At 38.3% G+C, this 15,813-nt stretch overlaps 1 protein-coding gene and 1 non-coding gene across 4 annotated transcripts in view; both read left to right on the top strand.

Annotated features, from left to right (window-relative positions):
* Nucleotides 1-1,006: 1,006 nt before the first annotated feature.
* Nucleotides 1,007-15,813, top strand: part of LOC104112940 (mRNA export factor GLE1-like) — a 43,506-nt gene continuing 28,699 nt past the window's right edge. For 2 of the 3 annotated variants that reach the window (XR_011411755.1, XM_070187752.1), the window contains exons 1-7: nt 1,007-1,590; nt 1,896-2,063; nt 2,168-2,323; nt 2,717-2,837; nt 2,965-3,113; nt 3,871-4,042; nt 9,973-10,156. Coding sequence is in view for 2 of the 3 variants with exons in the window: in XM_070187752.1 (XP_070043853.1) it covers nt 1,589-1,590; nt 1,896-2,063; nt 2,168-2,323; nt 2,717-2,837; nt 2,965-3,113; nt 3,871-4,042; nt 9,973-10,156 (952 nt within the window). In the remaining variant the exon portion in view is untranslated. The remainder of the gene's footprint in view (nt 1,591-1,895; nt 2,064-2,167; nt 2,324-2,716; nt 2,838-2,964; nt 3,114-3,870; nt 4,043-9,972; nt 10,157-15,813) is intronic. The other variant, XM_070187753.1, reaches the window with a different exon arrangement.
* LOC117280716 (U6 spliceosomal RNA) lies at nt 10,292-10,395 on the top strand. Its single transcript, XR_004511285.1, has one exon. It is a non-coding gene; the product is annotated as a U6 spliceosomal RNA (small nuclear RNA).

A 15,813-nucleotide genomic window follows, 5' to 3' on the forward strand; every position in this document is an offset into this window, starting at 1 on the left:
AGGCCAGTTAAGGCAATTCCATTAGTCAAGCTATCAAATAAGCTAGGAAAAATAGCCTAAAATTTTCTTAGCTTCCAAACAAGTGGAAGGAACTCAAGAGAGAAGAGAAAGATGTAACAATTAATTAGATTACAATGTACTTTTCAAGACAATCATATTTTTGTCATAGGACATTAGTTCGTCATAAATGAGTCGCCTATATGATACATCTAACATCTAATATGAACGGTATTTACCTATTTTTATGTTCCATCATTTTATGATTGACTTAGGTGTTAATTTAACATATTAAATTTTAATTATTTTTGGATTAATTTAGGTCTTACTTTAATAGCTAAAATTAATATTTCAAATGAATATATTGTTATAATAAAAAATATCTTTTCAAGATATCTAATGTTTCCAAAATTAATGAAGATTTAGCTAAGATAAAATACAATGAAAGTACAAGATGCAAATAAATAAAGTTGAGATTAGACTTAGTTCTCCATATAAAGATAAATTAAATTTTTTTGAGAAGTTATTGTTTATCTTATTTAGTTATGCATTGAGATTGACTTGAATGTTAGGCTGTCCTAAACGATTAATTGATTTATCGATTACAGAATTTCTATTAATGGTGCTTCTCATATAATTTAAATTTAAAGATATATGAATTTTATCGGGGGGGGGGGGGGGAGCTCTAAATATTAAAAATATTTGTACTTCGCTTATTCCGATTTTATTATTTTGGGACATTATTATTATGATCAAATAAGAAAATATTTAGAGACGAGTATGATTCTATCATTTAATTGTTTTTAATTAGTTGTAGTAAGATATCAAAATAAATAAAAGAGAAAATAGTAATTAAAAAAATATGACGTGACAAAGTTTATGGGGAAGAGAAGGTCTGAGAAGAGGATGCAGTGAAGAAAAGTTAGGGGTAAGACTGTAAATTGAGGGAGAGATGGATAGATATGGATGTGATCCAGTTACCTTTTTAGCTAAAGGAATACCTATTAGCTACATCAGCGTAGTACATTCATTTTTTACTTTTTAGCACCTTCACTTTCTCTTTCACGTTAAGCTTCCTTTTCTCCCGCCCTTCATCGCAATTTCTCAAAATTCATACCCTCAGCTTATGATCTATTCAACATTCCGTTTATCCAATTCGAAATAGTAAAAAATCCATTTGATTTTATTGAATTTTCTATAGCTATTATTTCAAGAAACCACAACTGTAAATCCAAGAAAACTTCAAAAGTAGACGCTTCACAGAGAGCAGAGCCTTTTGTTGAGTAAATCTTGGAGGAAATTAATATAAAGAATGAAACTTTAATCTCAAATCAGCGCCCTCTTTATCCCTTTTTGTGCTATCTTTCCCCCCTCTATTCATACTCTTGTCTGTATTAGTAATATCAGGGTTTAGCTTTCAAATTTCCCTTATGAGTGTTCATGTTATGATCTTTTACATTTTCTGTTTGTAACTTTTGCTTTTCAATTGTTACATGTAATTAATTATATGTCAAATTTCAAGACTCAAGTGTGTGAAGCCAGCGTTGTACACAACTTTATTTAAAGGTGTTCTTAAGGCTGGAAAAGAATAATGTAAGTTAGTACTTTTTTCTTATATCCATTTTTTCATCTCTTTCTCTATTTGTAGTAGTCCACGAAAAATTGATGCCATTTTTTAGTTTTCTTTTAGGGAGGGGTTGGTTCATGTGACCTCTATGCATATGTTTGACAAAATACCTTTCTCATAGTTGTAGTGATAACAACATCACATGTCAGTTTTTCCTTTATTGCAACAAGTTTATTGAAATTCTGGAACTATAACTTTTTTTTATAAGCTCTGTAACTATAATATTCAACTTGTTGCTTGGTTTGTGCTGAGTTATGGTTATTTTCCTCAGGGGTACTGTTAAACTGCAACTGCCGTTGCCTAAAAATGTTAATGGAATGACCCTGGATCCAAACCATGATTGTAGCTTTGATGCTTTACTGGTCGAGCTCAACTCGATAGAGAAGAAGCTCAATGGATCATCGAAATTTCCATTACCTTTTACTAAAGCAGAATCTCAGTATGTTATTTTAACAAGGTTTCTTAGTGAAAATCACATCAAGCATTTTAGTTCCATTTGGATAGTAAATTTTCTGTGTTATTGTCTAATCTGTCTTTACTTAGAGAACTCTCGACTTCAAAGAATAATACTTGGAGAGGCTTTATTATGCAAGTGTCTGATGACGACGTGGAGGATGTGGAAAGAAATACTAAGGATGAAGTTGGTGATCATTTTGTTCTGGGGAGAAAACGTTTTGCCTGTGACGAAATCTATCTGAGGTGAGTACTCAACAATTGCAAACATTATAGAGTGTAAGAATGAGAGGAGGTCTATTAGAACAGAAAAACAAGCTATGAAATATGTTGCTACAAATGCCCTTCCCCATGTTAAATATCTCATAATTGCTTGGCTCTATAATTGTTTAAGGCATTACATGTTTATAGCATTTACTTATTGAGCCAAGAGTCTTAGCCAACTAAGGAGGATAGGTGTATGTGTGGCTAGGATGGGGTGGGGTGGGGGGAGGGGTTGCTTAAGCACTTAATATTACCTCATAGTTTGTTTTCCAGATGCGTCATGAAGTTATTCCTATTAACTTCCGTTTTATTAATAATAAACTTTCGTTTCATTCTTGATTAATACTTAGTGCAATATTTCTCATGTTGTTTCAGTGATAGCGACCATTCTGAAGAAGGCATGGGCATTGAACTTCAACGTGATCTAATGGATAAAGTGGGATTAGTGAAAAGTGCTTTATCTGAATTAGCTCATGAGCACCAGCTTACTATTGCGGTTTGTAACTTCACTTATATGCTTCCTTAACTTTCTCTGACCATGTCCCCGCCTTTCTTCACTTAGAAAAAGAAAGAAGGGATGAATATATTAAACCGAATCTCTTTCTCTTATTACCTTACAACAGGAGGAAATGAGAGATCAACTATCAGCAATTGAAGCTGAGTTAATGGATGAAAATCAGAAGCTTGCCTCCACACTTGAACGGGTTGAGAGAAATACTGAAGCTCAAAGGGAAATGAACAGAAAATTTGACATGCAGTACCAGCGTAAAATGTCAAGCGTATTACTCTGGTTTTGTGAAAAAAAAAACTTATTTTTGCATTAAGTTTGTCATCTAGTTAATAGTTTTTTCTTTGTTCAATGATGTATAACAAGGTAGATGTTCTTCGGTGGGTTTTGGTCCAATGGTGGTCTGCTGGAACTGATGAAAACATTATCTATTTAGTTGCTAAAGACCAGGGTATTTGTTTTATCCGTACTGTGAACTTCACTTCAACTGTTGTTGTTGCTGCTGCTACTCTAGGACCAATGGAAATAATATATTTGCCAAAGACATGCCAATCAAATCTAAATTACTTAAATGAGAGCTGGTTTGTGAGGAATTTACTTACAAAAAAACTCACTAAGGATGTTAGATTGACATCATAAACCACTAATGTTGTTTAGGTTGGGAATGAAAGTGAATAGGGTGATTTGTTCATCATTTCTTGTTGACATGAATTACAGATGAAGGTGTAAGACAGATTCAGGGGTATGGGCAGCGAGCCGAGTTACTGTATAGAAGGGACACCAACAGGAAGTCATGTCACTTTGATTGCAAGTGACTATTTTCTGATTCAAACAACATGCATGCCCTTGGTCTCTATAAAAAAAACTTTGCGATTAATAAATATTAAATTTTTGTTAATGTTTCTTGTTCACTCTATACATGCTCGGAGTACCCAGAATTTGAAGTTTAATCACCATTTGCATGTTCCTACAGTTTAATTTTAGTAAAAATATACTTTTGACTTCAATTGTATTACTGTAGTGCAGAAGCACTTGATGATCACCTAACTGCTGTGCAAAGGGATCACGAACACAGATCCCAAATTGAAGAAAGGAGAATAAGAGATGATGCAGCTCGTGAAGAAGCCAAGAGGAAAGAAAAAACTCTTCAAGAAGAAAAAGCCCGGCAAGAAATGATCAGAGCAGAAGCCAAGGTATGTGTTTTACTCCTATCGAGAGAGAGACACAATTTGATATGCTTATTGGAAATTCTCTCATATGCTTAGTAGAAGAGTTTCTTCAAGGAAAAAAAAAGTTTAGAAAGCTATATTTATCCAATTGCATTTCTGGTCGCCCGCTGTTTTGTGATTTTTATAGATTTTACAAAGTTAGCTATTTGTGAGAATCATCATCAAACGAGTAAGTAATTGTGCTTGTGTTATTTTTTTTTTGAGAAGGTAATATTTGTTGCATATATATTAACTGTATCAAAACATATAAGTTAACCATAATTACAAAGGGTGGTACAAGAAGATTATCTAGTCCTTACAAGGATCCTAAAACATCAACAAAAGATTCTGGATCTTCCATGTACTCTTGCTTACACCAAAAATAAAAAAGAGCGAAACAATGCATTTTCATTCTCTGGATAGTACTATGTCTATCTTTAAAACATCTTAGGTTTCTCTCTTTCCAAACAGTCCACTAAACGCAAGTTGGGACAATCTTCCATCTCTCATTCTGATTAGGGGAGCTACTAAGTCTGTTCCAGCATTCTAGAAGTTCAATAACACTCCTTGGCATTACCCACATGATTCCTTTCAAGTTAATGAAAATCCTCCAACTTTGTTCTGTTATCCTGCAGTGCAAAAAAAGATGGTTGATTTTCTCTGCCTCTTCTCCACATAAGTAGCATCTGGAGCATATGTGGAGGCCCCTCTTGATAAGATTATCCAGAGTTAAGATCGTTTTTCTGGCTAGCAGCCACGTGAAGCAAGCAACTTTGTATGGAATTTCGACTTTCCAAATTAGTTTCCAAGGCCAACTTCCAATCTGATTATTAAAGGTGTTGTATTCTTTGTAGGCAGACTTGACTGAGAATTTACCTTGCTTATCCCTTTGTCAGAACATACAATATTCAGGAGTGAATATCTCTTTGAATTGATCCAAGGTGTTGTAGAATTCTGTTAGCCTGACGATCTCCTAGTCATTGAATAATCTTCTATACCTAAGGTTCCATCTTTGGTTTGGCCATACATCTCCCACAGTTGCTCCTTGCTCCTGGTTCAAGCTATAAATGTCTAGGAAAGTCTATTTCAAAGGACATTGGCCTAGCCAGGTGTCATCCCAGAAAGAAGTTTTCATTCCATTGCCCACCTTGAATCTAGATTTATTTTTGAACTTTGGCTACAAGTTCCTGATTGATCTCCATAGACTGACGCCATAAGGACTGGTTGTAGAGTTGGTAGTCTAATTACTTTCCATTCCATACTTCACTCTAATGACATCTTTCCATAGTGAGCGTTCACTCGAAGTAAATATCCAGAGCTATTTCATCATTAGGCCGTGGTTCTGAATTCTTAGGTTCCTAATGCCCAGCCCCCCTTAGAACTAATCTGCCCCTTAGGGAAAAAAGATATTGGCTTTTCCGGTTAATTAATTTCTTTTCACATTCTCTAGTACACCATTCCAAATTTCTTTTGACTTACTCTTTGCTCCCAGAGGCATTCCAAGATACACTGAAGGAAGTTCTTCAATTCTCCCTCCCAGAATGTTAGCTAAGTATTGGATATCAGGGACCTCATTGATTGGATATAGATGACTCTTGCTCCAATTAATATGCAACCCAGATATGGCTTCAAATAGAATAAATATCACCCTCAGAATTCTCAGTTGATCTCTATCAGCTTCACAAAAAACTAGTGTCATCGGCATACTGAAGGTGTGTGATTTCTAGATTATTGATAGCCCTAGTAGATACATTGAATCTCTTGATCCAGGTGTTACCCTGAGCAGTTTTCAACATGTCCTTCCATAGCAATGATAAACAAGAAGGGGATAAGGGATCACCTTGTCCCGGTCCTCCCTAGGATGAGAAGAAGCTAGCTGGGGAGCCATTGATAAGGATGGAGAATTTGATAGTGCTTATGCATAATTTGATCCAGGAGATCCATCTGCCTCCAAACCCCATTTTCTCCAAAATTCCAAGCAGATAACTTCAGTTCAAATGATTAAAAGCCTTCTGAATGTCCAACTTACATAGGATGCCTAGGAGTTTCCTTTTGATCCTTGTGTCTACACATTCATTTGCTATAAGTATGGCATCCATTATCTGTCTCCCTTTGATAAAGACCATTTGTTGAGCATCCACCAATTTACGTACCACCAACTTAGATATGATTTTGTAGATGCTACCTGTTAGGCTGATGGGTCTAAAGTCTTTTCATTCCTTGGCACCCCACCTTCTTAGGAAACAAAGCCACATAGGTGGCATTGAAGCTTTTTTCAAAAACACCTCTATCATAACATCAGCATTGACTACCTCCCAAAAGTGAGTGAAGAAGGACATGGTATAGCCATCAGGGCCAGGAGCTTTATCCCAGCACATGCTTGAACACTGCTCCATACCTCTTGGGCTTCAAACGGACTCTGTAGTATCTGGTTTTCTTCTGGAGTGATCATAGGACAAACTCTGAGGTTTCCATGGGGCCTCCATTATTCTGACTCAGCGTAGAGGTTTTGATAGAATGAGATGATTTCCATCTTGATATCTGCAAGATTTCTGATAGGTTCACCTTCAACTTCTAACATGTCAATGTTGTTGTTCCTATTATGAGCATTGGCAGTTCTATGGAAGAACTTGGTATTGTTATCTCATTGTTTCAACCAAAGAGCTCTTGATCTCTGTCTCCATGCGACTTCTTCTTTTCTTGCGATCTCCTCAAATTCCACTGTTAATGTTGCTTTTGAGAGTATTTCATCTTCATTTGTATTCCTGAGGTCCTGAATCTCATCCAATTAACTTAATTGAGAGAGAATATTAAGCTTCTGCATTTCTAGATTTCCCTGAATAGTTTTGCTCCATTCTCTGAGTTTTCCTTTCAGAGCCTTCAATTTGAAAGCTAGAGTATAGTCAGGTCTTCCTTCACAATTGAAAGAGTCCCACCATTCTTTGACTCTCTCTTTGAAACCCTCTGTCTGCAGCCACCAATTTTCTAATTTGAAATTGGATTTGATAGGCTCCCAATTTCCACATTGAAGTAACAGAGGCGTGTGATCAGAAGTCACTCTATGCAAGGTTGATTGTTTGATACTCCTGAAGTCCTCATCCCCGTCTTCAGAAATAAGAAATCTATCTAGTCTAGATGCAATGTCATGTCTGTCTCTTTTCCTCCCAGTGAACTTACTTCCTAGTAGTTATAGATCTACCAACTCCATATCCTCGATGAATTCAGAGAAATCAATCATCGATCTGGAGATTCTGTTACAGTTTTTATTCTCGGAAGGAAATCTAACTTTATTAAAGTCCCCACATACCACCCAGGGACCCGAGAACAAGCCTCTTGTTATACCAATTTTCCACCAAACTTCTTCTCTCTCTGCCATGTCGTTAGGAGCATAATTACTTGTTAACTACCAAGATAAGTCCTGTGTTTTTCCAGTGAACTTACATGTGACAGAGTAGGAAGCCAAGTTGGTTATTTCACCTTCCCATACCTTACTGTCTCACATCAGTAAAATGCCTCCCCTAGTACCGCTAGCATCTAGTTGTGCAAATGTTCACCATCTATTGGCCCATAATTCTCTCATAACTCTTGTGATATCTTCTTCAATTAAGCAGTAGACATCTGCTTTTCAAGTGTTAATGCAGCTATTGATTAGTCTCCTCTTCCTTGCCTTGTTCAATCCCCTCACATTCCATGATACAATGTTGACTATCATTGATCTTGATTGATGTGGTAGTCCCCTCTACTTCTGGTACCATTGCTTTTGAAATTGCTCCCGATGTCCAGGTTCTTCAGTTCTTTAGAACCCTTAGTTTTAGGAGTTATTGTCCCTATTGTTCCTGCAATACCCATATGTGTTTGTCTTTTTGATCAATCTTTATGAAAAGCTGTAAAGTCTCTTTTTCACAACCTTGGAAATCAACCCCAAATTCTTTGCCAAGTTTGATGATGTTTTGGTGCACCCAGATAGGTGTATCAAAAGTCAGGGTCCTTCTTAGGCTCTTGGGTGTGTGAATTCAAGGATTCAACCTCTTCAATGGCCCATTCAGTAGTTTCCTCCCCTTATGTGTTTTTCAAGGGTTGGAAACCTAGTGGAGAGCATTCTGGTTCTTCCGCAATGATCATGGCACTTTCCTTGTCAACTGGGTCTAGTTGGGCTTCTTATTTTCCTTCTTCTTCCTCTAATGTTGCCCTTTCTTCGATCAGGTTTGACTCTGGTTCGATGTTTGCAGCATGCAAAATATTAGGAGGCAGAGATATTGCTGATATTTCTTCAATTAGTGGGTCTGGTCTGTATTTACTAGAGTGTTCCAAATTGGGCTTGTCTTCTGAAATGACCTGGGCCATGATATCTGGGCCCAAAGATTGCTTATTATGTAACATGGACCTTATTTGTATCGGGTCATTTAACTTAAATGCCCCCTCACACAGTCACGTGTATCTTCAGAAAATCTAGGCTGTAAGGCTTTTGAGCAACCCACGTGCCCCATCCCATCTCCATATTCTTGAGCCCCTCCCACTGCCAACATAGAGTCTACGATTACCCGCTAGTCCATGACCTTCATCTCTCTTCCTTCACCGGAGGAAAATCTTACCGGCGACTCACACCAGACTTGGATCGTGTAAGTAATTCCTTCATTTTCAATGATTACTGCCCTCGGGATAAAATCCCCATCTCCTCTCACCTTCAATCTGGCCCATTTCAGGTGATTTTTGAGTTCCGTTTCTTCCTCAGTTTGAACTCAACCTCCACAGTGATCTCCAACCTCTTTGAAGACTTTATGGGACCAGAGATGAAGTGGGAGTCTAACAAGTCTTATCCAAAAATGTTCTATCTTCTCAATTTTTGATATAGATCCCACTGTCGGCGACCACCATTGAAGATGAAACTTATGAAACTTCCAGCTCCAGTTCCCCTTTAGCTTATGTTCAGCAGTTGTTTTCGAGGAAAACTCAAACAGAATGTGATTTTGGCACATCTCATAGATGTTTACCCCATGAGCTTGCTTCCAAGTGCTGCTGGCCCACCGCCAGATCTCCGAGAGGGTAGGGGATGTCAGAAATCCCAACTGGAAGGCTACCCACCACACTCCTGGAAAGGAGTTCATTTTGGACAATGCTGATTCCTCTAGAGATTTTGATGATACCCTCTTTTTAATGCACAGAGGCCTTTTCTATTTCTCTGGTTGTCCATTTGTTTCTTCTAATTGTGTCTGAATGAAGGAGTCCTTCCTCTGTATTCCTAGGGACAATTGTAACTGCCCTTTGGGCTCTGCCATTAATGAATCTTGATATTTTAAGTGCAATGTCCAACCACCCTATATTAAATGCCAATTCAAGTATAATAATAACAGATCTCCTTCTCTTTTGCATGTTTATAATACTTATGTAGCGACCATATTTGTTGAAGTTTCTCGAGCAGAAGAACTCAGAGAAGTGGTCTTGGGACTTCCATCTTCTCACTGAATTACCCCTCCCTTTCGAAGCTTCTGTTAGTGCATAGCATAACCATTCCATCATCTTCTGGCTGAAGAAAGTCCTCATGAACACGTTATAACCTCGTTCTGTCCAGTTATACCATGTCTCTACTCTAGTTTCCTCCCTGATTATGTCGTATGATCTGGAACCTACAGTAAAGTAAATTGCATTGTCATCCATTTCCACTGATATGTTAATTCCGATCAAAAGACTACTGCTTGTGTTAATTTAGTAACTTAATTTTTATTGAAACTGCTTTTTTTTCTTCTCTGTGGCATACTTCTGCAAGTGCTAATGCTCACATTCCCTGGTTCTAGCATCCCTGCTTTCCTGTGAAATCTAGCTGTCTATTTGTCTCCCCTCATGCTACATCTATTACAAAATTGTTGTTTGTGATTGAATTTTCTCCTTGTGGGTAATAATAAGTTTTATTTCATCAGGTCCAGGCTAGGCTAGATGCTGAAAGAGTTGAAAAGGAAAAAGTCGTAGCTCTGGAAGCTGAGAGGAAAGCAGCAAAAGAAGCTGCAGCTGCTGCGGAGAAGAAGGCATCTGAGTCATTGATGAATGTTCCTTCGGAGGCTAACAAGGTTCCAAAGGAAGTCACTAATCATAAACATTCAGCAGGTATGTCTCACTGTGTAATCTTAGTTAGGGAGTGAAAATGGAGATTTGACCTTCCTCCTACTCCTCTTTTTCTTTTTATATTCTAGGCATTTCATTTCAAATAAATAATAACTTAAAATAAAATTCTCTGTGCATGTCCCTTCGGGGACATCCGATAAAATTAGAACGACACAGATAAGATTAGCATTATGGCCCCTGTGCAAGGATTACACGCATATCGAGAAATGGTCATGCCTTTTAAACTACCTTACCTTATCAAAAAATGCTCTGTGCATCATAATCTAAGAGAAAAAATCCTAAAAGGAATATATGCCCTAAAGGTAATTAGACATGATTTGGTTAGATAGAACAGAGAAACATAATTCACTAGCTTGATAATTTCGTCTACTGGTAAGCAAATTTCCATAAGCTAATACTTGCGGTTTCTTTCTGTTCCATTAGTGTAGTCTCTTCTCCCATTAGTTCCATTAGTCTCGTTAGTTTTTTTAGCCTTAGGTGAATCTTTTATGTTAGTGAAAGGTCTTGAGACTAACCTGGACTAAAGGTGCTCACTAATTACAAAGATAAAGGAGTGTTCATGCTCAATGAAATATACAAAAGACCAAGTTAGAGCAACCCCTATATTTAAAGGACTATTCTGGTTTTTTTTCTTTATTGTCTACAAGTCTCCAATATTGATGTCTAATGGTGACTTTATCAACTTGAGGGATCCATTGTAATTTTTTTTAATCCCACTCCACTGCTTTGAGCTAGAAAATGAACATTGGAGACAAGTAGTTGAGATATGTTCTATAGTTGAGGATAAAGTCCTTCAGATTTCAACGCAACCTCTTGAGTCCCTTCAAAGTCATTATTCTGCATTTGCTTCTCGCAGAGCTCTTTAGCCCTTAGGGCTTCATTTGTTGCACCCCATCGCAAATCGCAATCAATGTTAACCAGTAAGATACACCAGACATGCATACAAAAGTCCCCAACTTATATTTGTCATGCTCAATTCTATGTTCCTTATACCTGGGAGCGAGTGACGAATATGGGTTCATCACACTGGCGATGGCTTCTTATTGAACGTAGAGTATCAATTAAGCACTGATCCACTCCAAATATCGTGTAGGTGGAAATGCTAACATAATTTCCATTTTGAAGGAAAGACACATTCTCTAAGACAATTGGATCTCTATTTGGAGGCTTTAAAGGGAACCTAAATGGAACATTAGAAGGGGAACCTTGGAGCAACGATAAAGTTGTCTCCGTGTGACCTATAAGTCACGGGTTCAAGTCGTGGAAGCAACCACTAATGCTTGCATTAGGGTAGCTTGTCTACATCACACCCCTTGAGGTGCGACTCTTCACCGGACCCAGCGTGAATGCGGGATGATTTGTGCGACTGCCCTTTTTAAAGGGAACCTAACAAGAAGTTGAAGTAAACCACAACTCAAAAAGATGATGGGCACGAATTATGATGATTATATGTATACTTGGTATTCCCTTTATTTTAAAGTTGAAATCATCAATGCATAGTGTCACGACCCAATTTTCCCTCCGTTGGGTATCATGATGACACCTAGTCCCACCTAGTCTTAGGGACTAGGTAAGTCTAACATTTACTGAATAACAATAACAATTAAATAACATCTAACAATTTTTGAAATGGAAATATCTATAAAATTTACAATTCCTAAAACCGGTAGTACAAGTCATAAGCTCTACAAAGTTTGCTACTAATTTCTAAATACAACTGTTTGGAAATAGGTAAGACAGTATGAATACAAAGTAGGGAGGTGACTCCAAAGCCTGCGAATGCAGCAACAGGTTTACCTTGAGTCTCCACAGCAACAAGTCCGCACATCTAGCTAATGATCAACTGACTTCGAAATACCTGGATCTGCACAAAAAATGTGCAGAAGCGTAGTATGAGTATACCACAGCGGTACCTAGCAAGTATCAAGACTAACCTCAGTAGAGTAGTGACGAGTAACAGTCAAGACACCTACTGGACCAAATAACCAGAACAAGTATAAGCATAGAACCAACAGAGTATGATATCTACATAAAGACTACGCGAAGTGGCAATTAATACGGTAATTGCAATAAGGAAGAAAAACAACAACTATCAGCGGAACACCATAATAATGACATAGAACAATGAACGGAAACACAGCCTAAGTACGATAATCACAGATAAAGAAAGGACAGGTAACAACTCAACAATACGACATCTTTCACACCGGGTTTTAGTCAATAAACTCCACGAGGTACCGAACCTCATACTATTCACAACTCACGGGTTCCATTACCTGATCCCTAACACTTGGCATCCTGTGCCCTCATTACACTTCATAACTATACTGACGACTCACGTGCCAAATAGAGCAATTCTCACATAGAAGGCAAGTAAACAAGGGTGTTCATCTATACTCAACAATATCAAGAAAACTTCTTAACCGATAAGAGTGCTCAGCTACGTGTATGCTTGTGCAAGTGTCCTAACATGGTTCATGCCAGCTAGTAAGTACAGAAAAATAAATGGACAACACGTAGAATGTTTTCACACAACTTTCCACAAGATAAAGCTCACACAGGTAAGTGTACCACTACACAAGTATCAACAACAAGAATGCTCCCAGGCCATCACAAGTCATCACAAATCAATCCTTGACACAGCCCACTTTGTCTCGCCACGTGTGCAATAGTAAAATAAATGCCCGCCTTGTCTCGCCACACATGCATAATAATGTTTCCATCTTGTCTCTCCACATGCGCAACCCACATATATATATCCCGCCTTGTCACGCCGCATGTGCAAATATCAATAGTAACAATAGCACGACAGAAATCTCGTGCAACCCAATGACACTCGCATGGCAGAAACCTCGTGCATCACAACAAGTAGTACAACAGCAACAATGACAATAATACAAGGGTACGAAAAATAAGTCAACTCAGAGATTCCAGAACTTATAGAAACGGAGGAACTAATTCACAAGGAGTAGCCACAATCGGGTAATGCTAGTCATAATAAGAACATCTCAACAAGAAAGGAAATATTATGTAACAATGGTCCACAATATACAGTTCGACAACGAGGAAGCTAACACAAGTCGAATAATTCTAAATAAGGACAAGTCAACCAAAATATAGGATATCTAACTTCTTTTAAGGTTGGGCAATTAGGAAAGAGATACAACAAATTCAGCTAGGAAGAAGCAGCGGAAAGGTAACCATAACCTCAATTAAGGCTGAACAATTACAGAAGAGATAGTAATAATTTCAATTAAAAATAAGCACTTAGGGAAAGGATAACATGGCAATAGAAAGGTAACAATTTCAGTTAAGGCACATATGAATCAAATAAGCAATAAGAGTGAATCATGAAGCAATTAATTCTAATTAAGCAGGTAGAGGTGAAACTGGTAATTAAGAAGCGTAATCATAAAAAGAACAACTGCATAATCAGTGAATACAAGGGCCTAAGAACCCTAAAAGGCCAATTTTCCACAAATAAGTCCGAGCACGTACTCGTCACCTCACGTACACGGACTATAATTAGCATAGAAGACTCAAATCCTAAGGGGTAGTTCCCCCAAACGAAGTTAGGCAAGATACTTACCTCAAAGAAGACAAACCGATACTCTAAAATAAACTTCTCGGGTGAAATGACCTCTGGACGACTCAAATCTAACCAAAATAACTTCAAAGCACAAATAAAACTCATAAGAAACTATTCCGGATCATAAAGGCTCAGCTCAATCTTTATCAAAATCTAAAAATCGACCCTCGTGCCCGCACCTTGGAACCCGAAAAATTTCACAAAACCCGAACACCTATTCCGATACGAGTTCAACCATACTAAAATTATCAAATTTCGATACAAATTCGTCCCTCAAATCATGATTTCTCATTTTGAAATTGTTCTTCAAAAACCTCCATCTTCCTCAACTCAAAACACAAATTAAATGATAAAAATAAAGATAAAATCATGGAATATACTAAATTCCAGGTGAAGTACACTTACCCAATCGATTTTCTTGAAAAAATCACAAAGAATCGCTCAAAACCGAGCTCCACAAGTCAAAATATGATGAAAAATGGCCTAACCATCGATTTGGAAAACATATATTCTGTCTAGGTTTGAAAGCATCGCGAACGCGGAGAAAGGCTCGCGTTCACGAAGAAAGAAAGTAAGACTTTCCAGAAAAACCCTTCGCGAACGCGAGGAAAGGAGCGCGAATGCGAAGAACAAGGGACGGAACCTATGCGAACGCGAAGAAGAAATATGAGGCTGCCAGGAAGAGCTTCGCGAACGTGGGTGGCTAATCGCGAACGCGATGATGGGGAAAAGCAAACCTTCGCGAACGCGAAGAAGGATCTCGAGGTGGTCAGTAGTAACACTTCGCGAACGCGAAAGGCGCTTCACGATCGCGAAGGGCACCAGAAAACAGAAACAACAGTTCAAAAATAGGGGAAAAGGACCCGTAGCCCACCCGAAACACACTCGAGGCCCCCGGGACCCCGTCTAAACATACCAACAAGTTCCATAACTTAACACGGACTCGCTCGAGGTCTCAAATCTCATCAAAAAACGTCGAAACTACGAATCGCACCATAAATCGAACTTATGAACTTTCAAATCTTCCAACTTCTAAAACTCGTGCCGAAACCTATCAAATTACATCCGATCGACCCCAAATTTTGCACACACGTCATATTCAACATTACTAACCTACTCCAACTTCCGGAATTGGATTCCGACCCCGATATCAAAAAGTCCACTACCGGTCAAAATCTCCAAAAATTCGACTTTCACCATTTCAAGCCTAAATGAGCTACAGACCTCCAAAAGATAATTCGGACACGCCCCTAAGTCCAAAATTACCCAACGGAGCTAACAGAACCGACGAAACTCCATTCCGGAGTCGTCTTCACATAGTTCCGATTACGGTGAAAATCCTAAGGCTTAAGCTTCCCTTTTAAGGAGTAAGTGTCCCAAATCACTCCGAATCATCCGGTAACTGAATTCAACCACGCACACAAGTCAATACACATAATACAAAGCTACTCAATGTCTTATGCCGCCGAACGAGACTTAAATTCTTAAAACAACCGGTCGGGTCATTACATCCTTCCCCTCTTAATCAAACGTTCGTCCTCGAACGTGCCAAGAATTGCCTCGAAGTATTCAAATCACTGAAAGCGCATATCCAACATACATCTGTGGGTGACCCCATGTCACCCCAATCCACATAAACCTGACGAAACCATCTCAACTGTAATTCACCCTTTCTACCAACACCGATAAGCCTTAGAGTCGAAATTCTCACCTTTCATTCATCTCCAAAAGACCCGATTCTAAATTCATACCCGGTATCAGTCTCAACCAGTTGTAACAACTCATGCCTAAACCCACAAGGTACGACCACCCAATATGACACACCACACATAGGCCCATAATAACATTTCTGATCACAATAGCTGCCCGTAATCAAAACCAGCCCCAGCAATTAGCCTAATATCCGTTAGAGACCTGTTTCAAACCTCCACAATGCTGACAATGATGCAAGCAGCACGAAGACCTCATAACTATACACCTGGAATCAACAAGTCACATCTAACGCCACCGGGCACACACCCCGTAAGCTAAACTCAAATAAGCATAAGAC

This window comes from Nicotiana tomentosiformis, chromosome 10 (assembly GCF_000390325.3).
Source record: "Nicotiana tomentosiformis chromosome 10, ASM39032v3, whole genome shotgun sequence".
Taxonomy (NCBI): Eukaryota; Viridiplantae; Streptophyta; class Magnoliopsida; order Solanales; family Solanaceae; genus Nicotiana; species Nicotiana tomentosiformis.